The 15395-nt window shown below is 36.6% G+C and overlaps 1 protein-coding gene and 1 pseudogene across 1 annotated transcript; both read right to left on the reverse strand.

Annotated features, from left to right (window-relative positions):
- Positions 1-840: 840 nt before the first annotated feature.
- LOC141816203 (uncharacterized) lies at positions 841-2986 on the reverse strand. The gene is made up of 2 exons (XM_074704029.1): positions 1424-2986; positions 841-1086 (listed from the first exon to the last, which is right to left on the reverse strand). Exons 1-2 carry the CDS (start codon positions 2984-2986, stop codon positions 841-843), a joined length of 1809 nt encoding a protein of 602 aa, XP_074560130.1.
- A 1926-nt stretch (positions 2987-4912) lies between these two features.
- Positions 4913-8054, reverse strand: LOC141816205 (G-type lectin S-receptor-like serine/threonine-protein kinase At4g27290; annotated as a pseudogene).
- Between the last annotated feature and the right edge of the window lie 7341 nt (positions 8055-15395).

Genomic DNA, 15395 nt, shown 5'->3' on the forward strand with positions numbered 1-15395 from the left:
ACACTCAAGAAAGATGAGAAGGTGAGTGATAAGTCATGGGGGTTTTGATCGCCACAAGTTGCCTTGATAAGATCAAGATTAGTTCTTTGCCTAAGAACCAAAGGAAGCTCTCACAATAGAGAAAACTCTAATTTCATTCAAACTCAACATGCCTTAGCCATACAAGAGTTCTCCTATATATAGACTTAGTGGAGGTTGAAACATTAACCTCTACCACACTTCCCACTAAGCTTTTAATATCCACTAAGACCCACTAGGCACTAATTATGCACCATTATCATGCATGCATGCATGCATGACATTTATTTCCACAATTCCCTAATACTAGCTTAGGAACTCCCCAAAAAGCATTAAAAATCCACCAAAAGACATCAAAAATTATTTCAGAAAATTCCTCCAAAAATACCAACGAAAATTGGACACTTGTAGCCCTTGAATGCATCTTGGATCATGTAGATTTGGGCCTTCAAGTTTTGTCTTCATGTTGGCCCAATTTCACTTTCAAGTTGAAGGAATGTGATCCATTTAGTTGTTGCCTCCATTGTGCATTGATCCTCCTTTTCCTTGAGCTCCATTATTAAGCCTTCCAAAGCTTGCTTCATTCTCTTAGTCTTGGATCTTGTCATGGGTCCTCCAATTCCCTTCAATGCCTCTTCCTCCTTGGCTTTGTCTTGTAAGCTTGTATCCCCTCCTTGGTCCACATCATTCCCTCCTTCTTTAGGCGAATTCGTCCTCGAATTTAGATCTTCATCACCTACATCAAAAGGACGCAAATCAGCCACATTAAATGTTGCACTAACACCATACTTACCGGGCAAGTCAATTTTGTAAGCATTGTCATTAATTCTTCCAACAATGGTCCATCTCCTCTGAAGCTTTGATTTCCATCCTTTTATGAACCCACACCCAATCACATGGGTTAACTGCCTCCACTTGATTTTGTATCTCCTTTGTTTCTTGAGGGTTGCTCCTATAGGCTGGCCTATTGGGTAGAGAAGCACCAGGAATAAGGTCCATTTGGTGTTCTATTCCCCTTATTGGTGGCAAACCGTGAGGTACTTCCTTGGGAAACACATCCTCAAAATCCTGCAAAATAGCAACAACATCACTAGGCAAAGAGTTAGTATTAGTTTCCAAGCAAGTTTCCTTGCACAAAAGAAGAAATATAGGCTGCCTTGTCAAATAAGCTCTCTTCACCTCACTTCCTCTTGCAAACAAATTTTCTATTCTTCTCTCTTTCTTTTCCTCATTCTCTCTTTTCTTTTCTTTCCTCATTCTCTCTTTCTTTTCCTCATTCTCTATTTTTTTTTTGAATTTTGTCCTCAAAATCAAGTATTTTCTTTTTCACACACTCTTTCTCTTTCTTAAGCTCTCGCTCTTCTTTTTCTCTTTTCTCTCTCATTTTTATTTGATCCGCACAAACCTCCCTAGGTGATAATGGTACAAGTGTGACTTTGCGGGAATTGTGAAGAAATGAGAACTTGTTGGAGAATCCATCATGGTGAGCTCGCCTATCAAACTGCCAAGGTCTTCCAAGAAGAATGTGGCTTGCCTCCATAGGTACAATATCACATAGAACTTGATCTTCATATTTGCCAATGGAGAAATTAATCAGCACTTGTTGATTCACCACCAATTCACCACTATTACTTAGCCATTGGAGTTTATATGGTCTTGCATGCGGTGTAGTCTTGAGGTTGAGTTTGGTAACCAACCTAGTGCTTGCCACATTGGTGCAACTCCCACCATCAATGATCATAGAGCATGTTTTACCTTGAATAAGGCAACGGGTATGAAAAATATTTTCTCTTTGGTCCTCCTCATGCTCCTTGGCTTGACTTCCCAATAACCTCCTAACCACCAAGAGATCGCCATCTTGCGCATAGGCTGCTCCATCATGTTCCTCATCGCTTGAAGAAGAGGAATGAGAAGAAATTTCTTCACTAGAGATACTCCCATTATCCCTAACCACCATAGTCTTCTTATTCGGGCATTCGGATGCAATATGTCCTTTTCCCAAACACTTAAAGCACTTGATATCCCTGCTCTTAGAAGTAGAAGAAGAAGTAGTAGGAAAAGGCTTCTTAGTGCTTGTTACCTCCTTTGAATTAGAAGAAGAACCCTCCTTCTTTGGCTTGTCCTTCCAACTTGAAGAGTAGTTTGAAGAAGATGGTTTCTTCATAATGCCCTTTCTCTTTAATTGTTGCTCTACTTTCATTGCTTGATGAACTAAGTCTTCAAGCTCCACATAATGTTGTAACTCCACAATGTCTCCAATATCTCGGTTTAGGCCATGGAGAAACCGAGCCATGGTTGCTTCCCTATCCTCCACAATATTGGCTCTAATCAAAGCCACCTCCATCTCCTTGTAATACTCATCCACACTCCTACTCCCTTGGATGAGTCTTTGCAATTTGTTGTGCAATTCCCTGTGGTAGTGGGAAGGCACAAATCTCCTTCTCATCAAAGTCTTCATTTCATCCCAAGTGTTGATAGGATGCTCTCCATACCTTCTTCTCTCCTTTTGCATTTGATCCCACCAAATTAAAGCATAATCAGTGAACTCAAGGGCAGCCACCTTCACTTTCTTTGCATCATTGTAGTTGTGGCATGAGAAGATTTGCTCTATTTTCATTTCCCACTCAAGATATGTGTCGGGGTCATTCCTCCCTTGGAAGGAAGGTACCTTGACTTTCACACCTCTTAGATCATCTTCATGTCGATAGTCTCTACCTCCTCTTTCATGTCTTCTTCCCCCTTCACGCCTCCTTCTTTCTCTTGGAGAACCATAGAATAGGTCACTTTCTTGATGAGATTCTTCATGATTAGAATTGCCCCCATGGTTAGAAACTCTTCCTCCTTCAAGTCGGTCCATCCTTTCATGTAAGCCTTCAAGTTGTCTTTGAAGCATCCTCTCAAAGTGTTGAGTAAGTGCCTCCATTTGAAGCCTATTAGGATCTTGCCTAGAGGAATTTTCCTCATTCATGCTTGCAACAAAAAAGATGACAAGGAAAATTACAAAAGAAATGTTAGAAAGACCTCACCACTCACCTCACGTGGTTGCACTCAAATTTATCCACTCAGCTTCCTTTATACGCTCTTAAGAAAAGAACCTTATCAATGATTTTTCTCAAGACAACAAGTAGACGATCAAATGAGCAAGAAACCAACAAGAAAATATGAGTATAACAAGAGAAATAAATGGATAGAACAAGAAATTTAGCAACGATCAAGAGCAATGAGAGGAATATTGGGTCCTTTTACTTCACAAATCCCTTTTTTTTTTTTTGATTCTGCCCAGATTTTTTTTCACAAATTTTTTTTTGAATTTTCCCCTTTTTTTTGAATTTTCCTTTTTTTTTGAATTTTTCTTTTTTTTTAGTCAAAACACAATGACTCTAGTAACACCCTTCTTTTTTTTTTGAGTTTAGGACCCAAATAGAGAAGCGATAAAGAGAGATGGAGAATGAAAACACCAATGGAATACTAAGGATGAGAGATCAACAAAGATGAACAAGAACGAAAAATGAACAAGAACAAAACGCAAACCTGAAAATCAAGGAGCCAAGGCTCTGATACCAAATGATAAATACCTTGGAACGGATCGCCTTGATATTCAGATGTAGGGAAGGATATTGACGCCACACTCAAGAAAGATGAGAAGGTGAGTGATAAGTCATGGGGGTTTTGATCGCCACAAGTTGCCTTGATAAGATCAAGATTAGTTCTTTGCCTAAGAACCAAAGGAAGCTCTCACAATAGAGAAAACTCTAATTTCATTCAAACTCAACATGCCTTAGCCATACAAGAGTTCTCCTATATATAGACTTAGTGGAGGTTGAAACATTAACTTCCCACTAAGCTTTTAATATCCACTAAGACCCACTAGGCACTAATTATGCACCATTATCATGCATGCATGCATGCATGACATTTATTTCCCATAATACTAGCTTAGGAACTCCCAAAAAGCATTAAAAACCCACCAAAAGACATCAAAAATTATTTCAGAAAATTCTCCCAAAAATACCAACGAAAATTGGACACTTGTAGCCCTTGAATGCATCTTGGATCATGTAGATTTGGGCCTTCAAGTTTTGTCTTTATGTTGGCCCAATTTCACTTTCAAGTTGAAGGAATGTGATCCATTTAGTTGTTGCCTCCATTGTGCATTGATCCTCCTTTTCCTTGAGCTCCATTATTAAGCCTTCCAAAGCTTGCTTCATTCTCTTAGTCTTGGATCTTGTCATGGGTCCTCCAATTCCCTTCAATGCCTCTTCCTCCTTGGTTTTGTCTTGTAAGCTTGTATCCCCTCCTTGGTCCACATCAATTTAGTGAATGTCTTCCAACTTCAAGTGTCCAAATTCTTTCAATTTCCTCTCATAACAACGATCATAAGTCATCCTCTACTTATATTGAACAAGATCTAGGGGAAAATAGATTGTAAATATCATATTAATGTACGAGATGAAATAAGATGTTCATATCTAAAAATGTGACCTTATCAATCAGATATGTTAGAGTATCTAGGTACAAAATTTGAAAGTCAGAATCGTCAATTTAAAAAAATAATTTCAAAAACTTCATTGGTGGAGCATATGCCTTCAACAAATAATGCATATTGTTTTTATTACATTAAGTTCAAGCCTCCCTAATTCTATTTCATGGATCCATCCTCGACTCCGAACGAAAAAAGATAAAATTTATTTTTTTTTCATTGAGTAAGAAATAAATTTGGGTGCTATAAACTATACTTGATTGATTTGAATTTGCGCAAGGCCATGTAAGTTAGATCAATAAGGCAAATTTTATATGTTGATCACCTAGTTGGAGAAGAGTTGCAACTCTCCAAAAAAAATGGTACACAAAGTAGGTATATTTTTGTAAGCATAGATGATAAGAGATTTTGAACTTATCTTCCTGTAATTGAGTGACTTATTTCTTTAGTAGTAACACCACTCATTGATGCTATTGTAGGTTGTTTAAGTGGCGTCAAAAGTTGATCCTCACTTGCTAACATCATCACTACCTCTGTCAATGTTGGTCGATCTTCACAGTTATCTTGTACACATAAAAGACCCAATCGAATGCAACGAAGGATTTCTGCAGTAGGATATGAATGATCTAGCGCATCATCAAGAATCTCTAAAGATCTACCTTCCTTCCAAAGTTTATATGCCTGCAAATTAGAGGGATCAAATTTTAAATTTTAAACAACAACATAAAGAGATAAAAGCATGTATATAGTAGGTATGGAAGTTCTTCTTACATGTCCTAAAAGGTTTATATTAGCATCCGTGTTTCTGAACATTTTATTCCTCTTACCACTCAAGATTTCCAGTATTATCACACCAAGGCTAAATACATCAGATTTAAATGAAAAGACTCCATAAGCTGAGTATTCCGGTGCCATATAACCACTGCATTTGATGAATAGAACACTAATTAATACTATTTGTTTATGTGACTATGTGACGATAATACTGATGTGTTTATTCGAAAACTTACACTGTCCCTACGGGTCTTGTAGTTGCATTTTCTAAAGCTTCATCACCTTCAAATATTCTTGCAATGCCAAAATCTGAAATCTTTGGAGTCATGTTCTTGTCGAGGAGGATATTGCTTGGCTTAAGATCTCTATGAATGACTCTCAAGATAGAATCTTGATGCAAATAAAGGAGCCCTCGAGCGATCCCATTTATAATCTCAAGACGCTTTTGCCAATTTAGCATTGGGCTCCTTGTTTTGTCTGAGGACAAATCATTATTAAAAATTATAACAAATAATTCATGAATATCTTGTGAAGGTAATTAATGGAGGCAAACATACTAACCAAAGATGAATGTATCCAAGCTCTTGTTTTCCATATATTCCAAGACGATGAGTGGTTCATCTCCCTCAATGCATGAGCCTAGAAGACGAACCAGATTTCTGTGTTGTAACTTGGCGATTAGCGATAGCTCGTTCTGGAACTCCTTTGGGCCTTGCGAGGAGTATCTTGATAGTTTCTTGACCGCGATCTTTTGTCCATCTTGCAACTCTCCCTGACAAAATCTCAAGTTTACTTCAGACTTGTAGTTTGGAAGAACGAGTAGTACTTGAAATCCTACCTTGTACACAACACCAAATCCACCTTCTCCAAGTTTGTTTTCATTCGAGAAGTCATTCGTTGCAGCTTTTATGGTACATAAATCGTAGGAAGGTAGCACCCCTAATGCGATGATCGAACCTGGAACAAAGATCACACTTTCCATTAGTAGAAATCTCTCAAACAAAGCTTAATGACGAACAAAGAGAGTAGTCTGAACTTGGCATCGGCTCTGTTACAGGATGTTCAGGGAGGCTCTGCGAGTCACCTGTGAGAAAGAACACCACCATTGACAATCGACATTAAGCACAGTGCAGTGATGAAAGCCAAGCCATTACCGCTCTCCACATTTGATTCGGTCTCCTTGACCGAGGACTCGATGTGATTCTGAGTTCCTTGTTTCAGGGCTCTGTTTCGCCTCTTCATGGCTACGACTAGATAACAAAGTAGCAGAAATCCAAGCATCACTGGTATCGTAATCGCCAACACACGCTTCTTCTTCTTCTTCTTCCTCATTGATGTTGATGATTCTGCAGAAGCAAAGTTCTTGAGAATTGCGAACTAAATCCAATCAATCAACAATTACAGTACCTGCAAGGCGAACGTACAGATCATTTCCTCCGTCGGTATAATGCCTCATGTCCGATAGCTCGCCACGCCAAGTCACACAGCCATTCGGCCCATCCAGCAGCGCGAACGCCGCGCAGGAGCAACTGCCCAAGCACAAGCGCTCGCATGCATCCAGACTCATCCCGCCGTGCGCTGTGGCATTCTCAGTGTCCGGCACCATGACGTTCTGCACCTTCCAAACCTGGTTGGAGTAGCAGTTCAGGGGCTTCTCTCTCACGCACCCTTTGCTTCTGTTGCCGGCGGCCGCCGCCGGCACAAACCCGTGCAGACAATTACAGGAGAAAGAATAGTAGCCCCTGTAGCAAACGCTGCCGCTCCCACAGAGATTGTACTGATCTAAATCATCCTCCGGAAATGACCAAAACACTCGCCATTCTCCATTTTCCCAGTTCCACCGCTTGTAGCTTCCATCAGTTCCCATCACCGCCCGCGACAGGATCGACTGGTCCCTGTATTCAGTCATGTAGTAGCTCTCGTTTTCGTTGGACACGAACGTCATGTTTAAGCTCCTCGCCAAGGCGCTGCTCATCGTCGCAGGAAGGCCGACGAATCCATGGCCGGTCCATGGTCCGCTTCGATGGATTTTGGTGCTTCCGTTCCTCGTTATGAACTCTGGAACCCCCAGCGGCGAGTCTCCACCTCGTGAGTGTAGTTGCCTGGAGAGGGATCTACGTCGCTCCTCCACGACACGAGCTGCCACGAAGCGTTTCTTCGGAGGTCGAATCCGAGCTTCATGCCCGGGAGAAGCGTGTCGCTCGGGTGGTCGAAGCTCTGCCATAGAGTCCAGCTGCTGAAGTTTTCGGCGGTCAGCAGCATCAGATTACCTGAATCTAGAAGTTGCAAGCGTGCAGAATTAGATTCTGTGGATGTTCCCGTCGACCAAACAAGTGTTTCTCCGTCGAAGAGGATTAGATTTCCGGTAGAGGTCAGGTTCAGTGCGGCGGCGGCTCTGTGCAGAGACCTGTTCCTGTTGGCAACCCAGACTACTATGCTTTGTCCCGGCGGCCGATCGTAGTACCAAATTCCTAGATATCCATTCTCTGAATCTTTATCAGGACTGAAGAAGCCAAGCTCGAACATGCCTCCTGCTGATATCAAGGTCTGGCCATTGATGAGTGAGCTGTTCGGGATCAGTGAATCTCCTGCACAAATGGTTAGGTCAGGAAAGGTTGCCATTTCCTCAGGAAAGAGTCTAATGGTAGATGACGAGCTGCAAAAGATCATGGACAAAGCTTTCTTTTCGATACATACCAGATGAAGACTGACCAAGAACAACCAAAGCTGTTGCTGCTATTATTTCCAGCAGGTGGAAAAGAAAGAACTGCATCTTGGCCATGGAAGTTTATTGGTTTGCGTTTGTTTAACAAAGTTGCTCAAGTTCTTCTATAAAGAAGTTTCTAATCCGCAAACTAATGTGGAAACAGAATTCTTGAGTTGAACATTTTTTTTTCTCACATGTTGACTTTCTTTGGAAATGAAAAGTCAACATTATGCCATGCTCACAAAATCAACTCGAACCAAATAATTTGGTTTAATTACTTTTGACCAAATTAATGCGATTTTAAGTTGGTTTTCACTTGGCTTTCCAAAGCAATTTAAGTAACATTAGTTCCACAGAAGTCAGGAATTGATGCTCTGTGGCAGGGCGTGTTTTTGAAAATATTTAGGGGTTTTTGGTTCAAGTTATAATATATAATCTTTGATTATGTGATTATTTAGTAATTACATAATTAAAAAAAATGATAAATTTCAATTAGCCCTATTGATTATCTCTGGAGGTGACCAGTCCAGCCCCATAGAAGTTTCCCACCGGCCATCAAGGTAAATTGAGAAGCGCACGTAGAAGTAATTACATAACCAAGATTATATGAAATAAAATACAACTTATATTATTTGATTCAATTCTAAACTTACATAGTAAAACTTATTTGGTTGAAGGTTTTAATGTATATCTTAATTTTATATTTACAATATTATCCTTCTTCTCCGCTTAGCAGAGGGTGCATAACCGCTGGCACTCAGAGGTGCAATCGGACAGAGGCGGGATCGCAGTCGGTGGGGAGGCACAGATCGTGATCGGACGGAGGTTTGGATCGCAGCTGGCAAGCGGCGTCGCGGCTGTGGAGAAGAAGCAGGGCAGCGTCGTGCCCTTTTGAGAAGATGAACAGAGGCGTTGGTGTTTTCACACAATCATCACTGAGGGCTGGCGATGAGGAAGTCACGTGACGGTCGAAGGCCGGCCACAGCGCGTCTCTGCCTTGTTTTTCTCTCGCGCGTCTCGCTTCTCCTGTTTCCAGCAGCCGACGAAGGAGGGCGACGCCGCGCGGTGGGAAGAAGAACAACCTCTTGCTTTTCGGCGGACGGCGAGATCTTCGATCCGGCGACACCCTCGCGCGGACAGAAGACCAGGATGGCAGCACACACGGGAGCGAAGAAACAAACCCTGTTTTGGAATCGGGAGTTGCAATGAGTCAACTAAAATGGGTTGAGGGCAATTTAATATTTGATTAAAGTTTAAGGATATTTTTATCTTAAATGATAAATATTGAAGGATATTTTTAAAATAAATTTATTATTAATCTCTGAAATTATGAAAAATCTTACCTTACTAAGGTTATCAGATTTTGAGGATTATAACTCATTTTGCTAACGTAACAGTAATATTATATTATTCAAGAATCATTGATAATCTAAATTAAATAAGATTATTATTAATAATCTTGGACAAATAATTCTCAATCAAATGCCCCCTTAAAAAGATAAAGAAGAAGAGTTGCAAGAAGAAATTTTAATAATTTGATCTAAAAGAGAGTTTTAAGAGGAGATAAAAGAAGAGGAAGAAAATTTAATAATTAGATTTAAAAGAATACAGGTACTTTTCTAGAGGTAGGTGAAGGGTTGGCGATGAAAAGACTGTTTTAAAAAAAAAGAGTGTTTTTCTCCATAAAATATTTTAATTAAACCAATTATTCTCCATATTATTTCCATTTATTTTTCTAATTGGTTGTTAACAATTTGTTGAATTAGTCAGCCATTCTCAACTCTCCAAATTAGTCACGCACACCTTCCAAACACATCCATGTCCGTTGACTAGACTTTCTGCTCTGTCATCATATATTTTAAAGTTGTTATTCCAAAAAATCATAACTAAGGTGTGAAACTTAGTCTTTTGTTAAAATTAACTTATAGCAATTCTAAAAGGCAATAGAGTGGTGATAAATATATAAATTAATGATAAACTTCTACCATCAGTTTTTTTATATATTTTTAAATTTAAATTATCAAACTATATATATATATATAAGAAACAGTAGTACATAATATGTAAATAATGAGCCGTAGTTATATAAAAATAAATAGGGCAAAAGTGAAAAGGATGTCGAATGATCAAAAGGAGCATCCTATATTAATTTTTAATCAAAAAGATATCTCATTCTCTTGTATATTTACTCTTCTGTTCTCAATCAACTAATCGGTCTGGTTTGGTTAGTTTGCATACCGGTTCACTTGAAACCCTAAATTAGTTGGGCATGTGGGAATAAAATCTAATACATTTAGTATTTTATTCTTCTCGAAAAATCTAAACATTTCGAACCCTCCTCTTTCAAAATCCCTCGTTCGCTTCACCATTTATCGTCTTCGCCGATCAACTCCACTGCAATTGCTTGTCAATCGATCCTAAGCTTCCTCTTTGTCAGATGTATTTCAGTATTTTGGGTTTAGAGTTTCGTTGGACTTTTCTCCTCTTATGTATTTAGAGTTTAGATTTTAGTATCAATTCAGTTTTCGTTCAAGTGCTCGAACATCTTCCTCTATTGCAGTAGACATCCAACTGTCATTATTGTAGCAAATACAGCGTTATAGTAACTATAAAATTATAGCTGCTATAACATTTTGGTTTGTGGTCTAAATACGTTCTAACAACTACCACAATCATAGCTACTACAATATTCTAGTCTTAGTATGTTACGTTGTAGCAGCTACGATTCAATAGATACTACAACATAAGCTATCCTCAACAGAACTTGTTGATATATTATTTTATTGTTCAAAACTAACATTGTAATATATCACTAAGATATTAAGTATTTATTTTACAAAATTAAATGACGTTTAGTGTTTCAACCTCCCTTATAAGCTCTATTTCTCATGCATATCATAAGAAAATACAATGAAAAAAATAATATCCTCCAGTTTAAGTCGTGTCATAAATGCAACCAAATGACTAACAATGAAGTTGATAAGTAGTAAGTTCATTTACCTGGGTCCTAGATATACTAGATAATGCAAATATCAAAAGCCTTATACAAAATATATTTAACAATTGAGACTATCAAGTTAAGTGTTTTCTTTCAAAATCAGAAGATTAGATTCATAAGAAAAGATGTTGCACTAATCCTAGGACTTCCATACCATGGCAATGAAGTTCCTTTGCATTTGAATATCGATTCCACCCCACTCTACCTTCAACATTTTAGAGATCATGATTATTCAAAATAGGAATTAGAGAAAATGCCGATGAACATCAACATCAGCAAACAACCATCTACTCACTCTGATATTCTATTTTGTCAATTTTTTATTTTGGATGTTTTGTATTTGCATATTATTATCTACTACTAGTAGTGTATCTAAATTACTAATACTTTCACTAATTGATTGTGTAGACGACTTTAAAATTTTAAATAGATATAATTAATGTAAGACTGTTTATAACTGTATGAGAGGTCCTTCAGATGAAGGACATTTGTATGATTCTCTCATTCAGACCCAAGCTAGAGGGCCTTGAGGGAAATCAAAATCCCATGTTGAAAGAATTTGCATAACTCTTTGCTATATGTTGTTATATTTTACTGTAACTTCATTGATGTATATCATTCACTCAAAATTTATAACCATTCTTATTGTATTGTAGGTATGGATGTGTATAACATATCATAAATCATAACAATCCCCATGCCCTTCTAAGAATATGCCGATAGAAGTAAATAGCCTCATGCGTAGAAAAATAAAGAGGATGATTGGACAACTACCTTCATCAAAAATAAAAGTTGATTTAATTCCATTAGATTTAGAGGAACATTTGCTATCAACTGATATGATTCCCTAACAGTTGTTGCAGAACAAATTGATGATCAAATTACACAGAACTTTGCCACGGTATCTTTTCCTGAGCAAGCAGAGGATGTTTAGAATCAAGTTGTAGATGATGTTCAGGAGCATGTAGCAAAGGATGTTCAAGAGCAAGTTGAATGTCAATTATGCAAAATAAAAGATGAACAACTTGTTGAGATACTTATTTTGGTTACATCCAGTTATGTCAAGGTTTATCGGATATCAAACAACGAGGAAGTCCTAACAGGTCAAGGTTGATTGAATGTTAGGCAATGAGGAAGTCCCGGCAAGTTAAGGTTGATTAAATGTCAGGCAACGAGGAAGTTCCGATAGGTCAAGGTTGAACAGATGCTAGACAATGAAAAATTTCAATAAAGCAAACTCTCGAAGGACATAACTTTTAACTTGGATATTAAAATGAGACGATCTTTGGTGCAAGGCGGAGCTCGTTCAGATATTTATATTTTTGCAGTCAACTAATTATGTCTATCAATCAACTGATTTTGATCAAAATCAAACAGAAGTGAATCAATTTGGCTGATCAGGGTCATCAATCGATTGATGTTATTTCAGAAGCAAATAAAAAAAATCGATTCGACTGATCAGGGTTATCAGTCGGCTAGTGTTGTTTTAGAAGTGAACAAAAGATAATTGATTCAACTGGTTACTCGATTGGTCATATCAATCGATTGATGGACAAATCGATTCGATTGATATTTGAAAATTTGACAAACAGATAGGATGTCAAAAGGTTTAGGACCTTGTTATTTGATCACTGATCAAATCAGTCTATTGGTAAAGGAAATCAATCGAATAGTTTTAGGAAAAAGCTAAGCTGATATAAAAGGTGAAAGCTAGCCATTTTAGAATTATTGTTCATGCTCAAAGCTCTAAGAATTCATGCTCTAGTGCTCAACAAGCTCTCTGGTGCTCTACTACTCAACTTAGAGCAAACCTTTTGAAGAAGAGGAATCAACTCTTAAGATCATTGTAAAAGTCCTCTTCTTCTTTGTGTTTTCTGCTATTACTTTTGTAAGCATGCTTGTAATCCTACTATAAGAAGGTTTCTCCGCCTTTGAAATTTGACCAGAAGGAGAAAGTTTAGTGGAAGTTGAGAGATAGGAGTGGACTCTTAGATTATTTGCCTCAAGAAGACGAATATCAAGTAAAATTAATGTGTTAATTTGTGTATGTAATGTGGTGTGTCTTTGCTTCAAGTTTCCGCTGTCCAATCTAATACAAAAAGCGATTTGAGTTATTCAATCTCTCCCTTCTAGTTCGTAAGGTCCTAATAATTTTGACTAACATAATTTAACCTCTACTAAACATGTACAATTTGCTAAATTCACACTCAGTAGACCTGATAAAACTTATTAGCGACAAGTGCAAAGTATTAGAGTCCAAGAAGAACAAGAACTCATCACACATTGGTATAAAATGAAAAGATAATTAATGAAAAGATATGTCATATTAAATTTTAAGAGATGATTGTTTAACAAATATGTAAAAACAAAAGAACTTTAGCGAATTGAACTCAAATATATCACTAGAAGACATTAGTTATCTTACAATCCATGAACTTGTAGCTAAAATGAAATAGTTGTGCTCAAATAAACATTTTAATATCTCCATCTCAATAAAAACAACTTTATGATAACAATATACAAGAGTCATTTTAAAACACATGAGTCTCTTAACAATGTAGTATTAGAAAAACCTTTTATTGATTTGACCTCTTTACAGACTAGTTAACTTGATACCATGACTTAACTCTCAAATCTTAACTCATTCGTATTATCAAAAGAAATCAAATGAGAAAATTAAACAAATCAAGCATCATAATCTAGTAATGCAAAATACCAACTTAAAAATTTATAAATCACTTAATATAATTCCTTCTATATTTACTTATATTTATGATGTTTGTCAACCAACTAAATTAAATGTCTTATTTTCTTCTATCTACCAAATCAAAAGTTCCACTTTGTATACTAGAAATATATTTGTTGATAAAATGATAGAAAATATACTAAGTAATGATTATAAAATGTCTAATTAGTAGGATAAAGTTTCCTATTACATTTATCAATTCAAATTTACTCATCACATCTGCATTAATTATATTCATATCATTTATATCTACTTTATTTAGTCATATTGTAAGAAAGATTAATTACAATGATTATTCATTTAACTTTCCAACTCATTTAAATATAAATTTATATTTTAAATTAAAGGATATGCTTGTTTGGAGAAGTTTGAGCGTCTTCATATTTTTGATTTTTTTACAAGTTTTGATCAATCATCCTCGTCATTATTACCTTTGCACCACGTGATTTCAATAAAGACATGGATATTAATCTCATCATATAATAAACTCAAATATTCTTTTACATGTTTGAAAGAATGACTAAAAAGAAATATCTCAAAGTCAAAGTGCAAAAAATAATAATAAACTGCATTTATTTCTTTCTCATTATGAAGGGACATCCAAATAAAAAAATAATGAAGAAATATTACTAAAATAGAGCTATCAAAATAATTGTTCCTTGTGCTTGAAAACGACGATATAAGAAGATAAATCGATAACTTGTTAAAAGTCAAGTTTTCCTCAAGGAAGAATAATGCAAACGGGAAATAATTATCATTGAAAAGAAAATAGTTTAAATGAAAACAATTTTAAAGAAAATAAAATTTAAAAAAAAAAGTCAATTTGGCTCATCAATTTCCAGTTTAACTTCTCTATGTGAGTTTTTCCCTTTGGGTGAGATTAGGTGCATTCTCTACTCTAATGGTGCACAAACTTCACATTCATAATCTAAAAACTAAGTGGCACAGTCAAATATTAACCAAGAGCTTATGGAGATTTCAACAAGCTTTTCTATACTTTTCTTTGTTCTATTATTTAAAAAGAAGATGCAACTTAGAGACTCTAGAAAGGAGTTTTGATATTAAATTTTAGTAATGATTAGACTAACAACACAATAGGTTACAGAGTAGACTAGAGATCCAAACCCTGTACAATTTAAGGTTGTCACTACAAAAGTAGGTTAAAATTCACAAAAGTATGCTCATTGAATATCATTCTACTTCAACAAAGGTGAAATCCATTATCCTAACAGTCTCATACGATTAGTCTCACGATCATCTGTGAGAAGATAAATCGAAAAACTACAATTGATCACGACAAAAGAGAACATTATCTCGACTTCATCGAGATTCGACTCTTGACTACTTCAACAAATCTACTTCGTCGTAACTAAATTATATTCCAGGAGCACATTGAACATCATTCGAGTTTCTATTTGTGGTATGAGGATTTTAACCATATAAAGATGGACATATATATATTACATACATTATATGTTTGCATGATGAATTGAATTTTTGAAACAAGTCATCACTCAAACAATCAAATTTAGTAGTCTCCAATAGAATTCTGTGATTGAATTTTGGTTATGCTAATGCCATTAATACTTCGATCTCAAGTCGAGTTTGGTCAAATCGGTTTGTCCCATGTGCTCATCGAAGCACGGGTGATGTTTGACATGCAATATATAAA

The sequence above is a fragment of the Curcuma longa genome, unplaced genomic scaffold, assembly GCF_044706935.1.
Source record: "Curcuma longa cultivar G26 ecotype Majalengka, Jawa Barat unplaced genomic scaffold, ITB_CL_G26_1.1 contig_15020, whole genome shotgun sequence".
NCBI lineage: Eukaryota > Viridiplantae > Streptophyta > Magnoliopsida > Zingiberales > Zingiberaceae > Curcuma > Curcuma longa.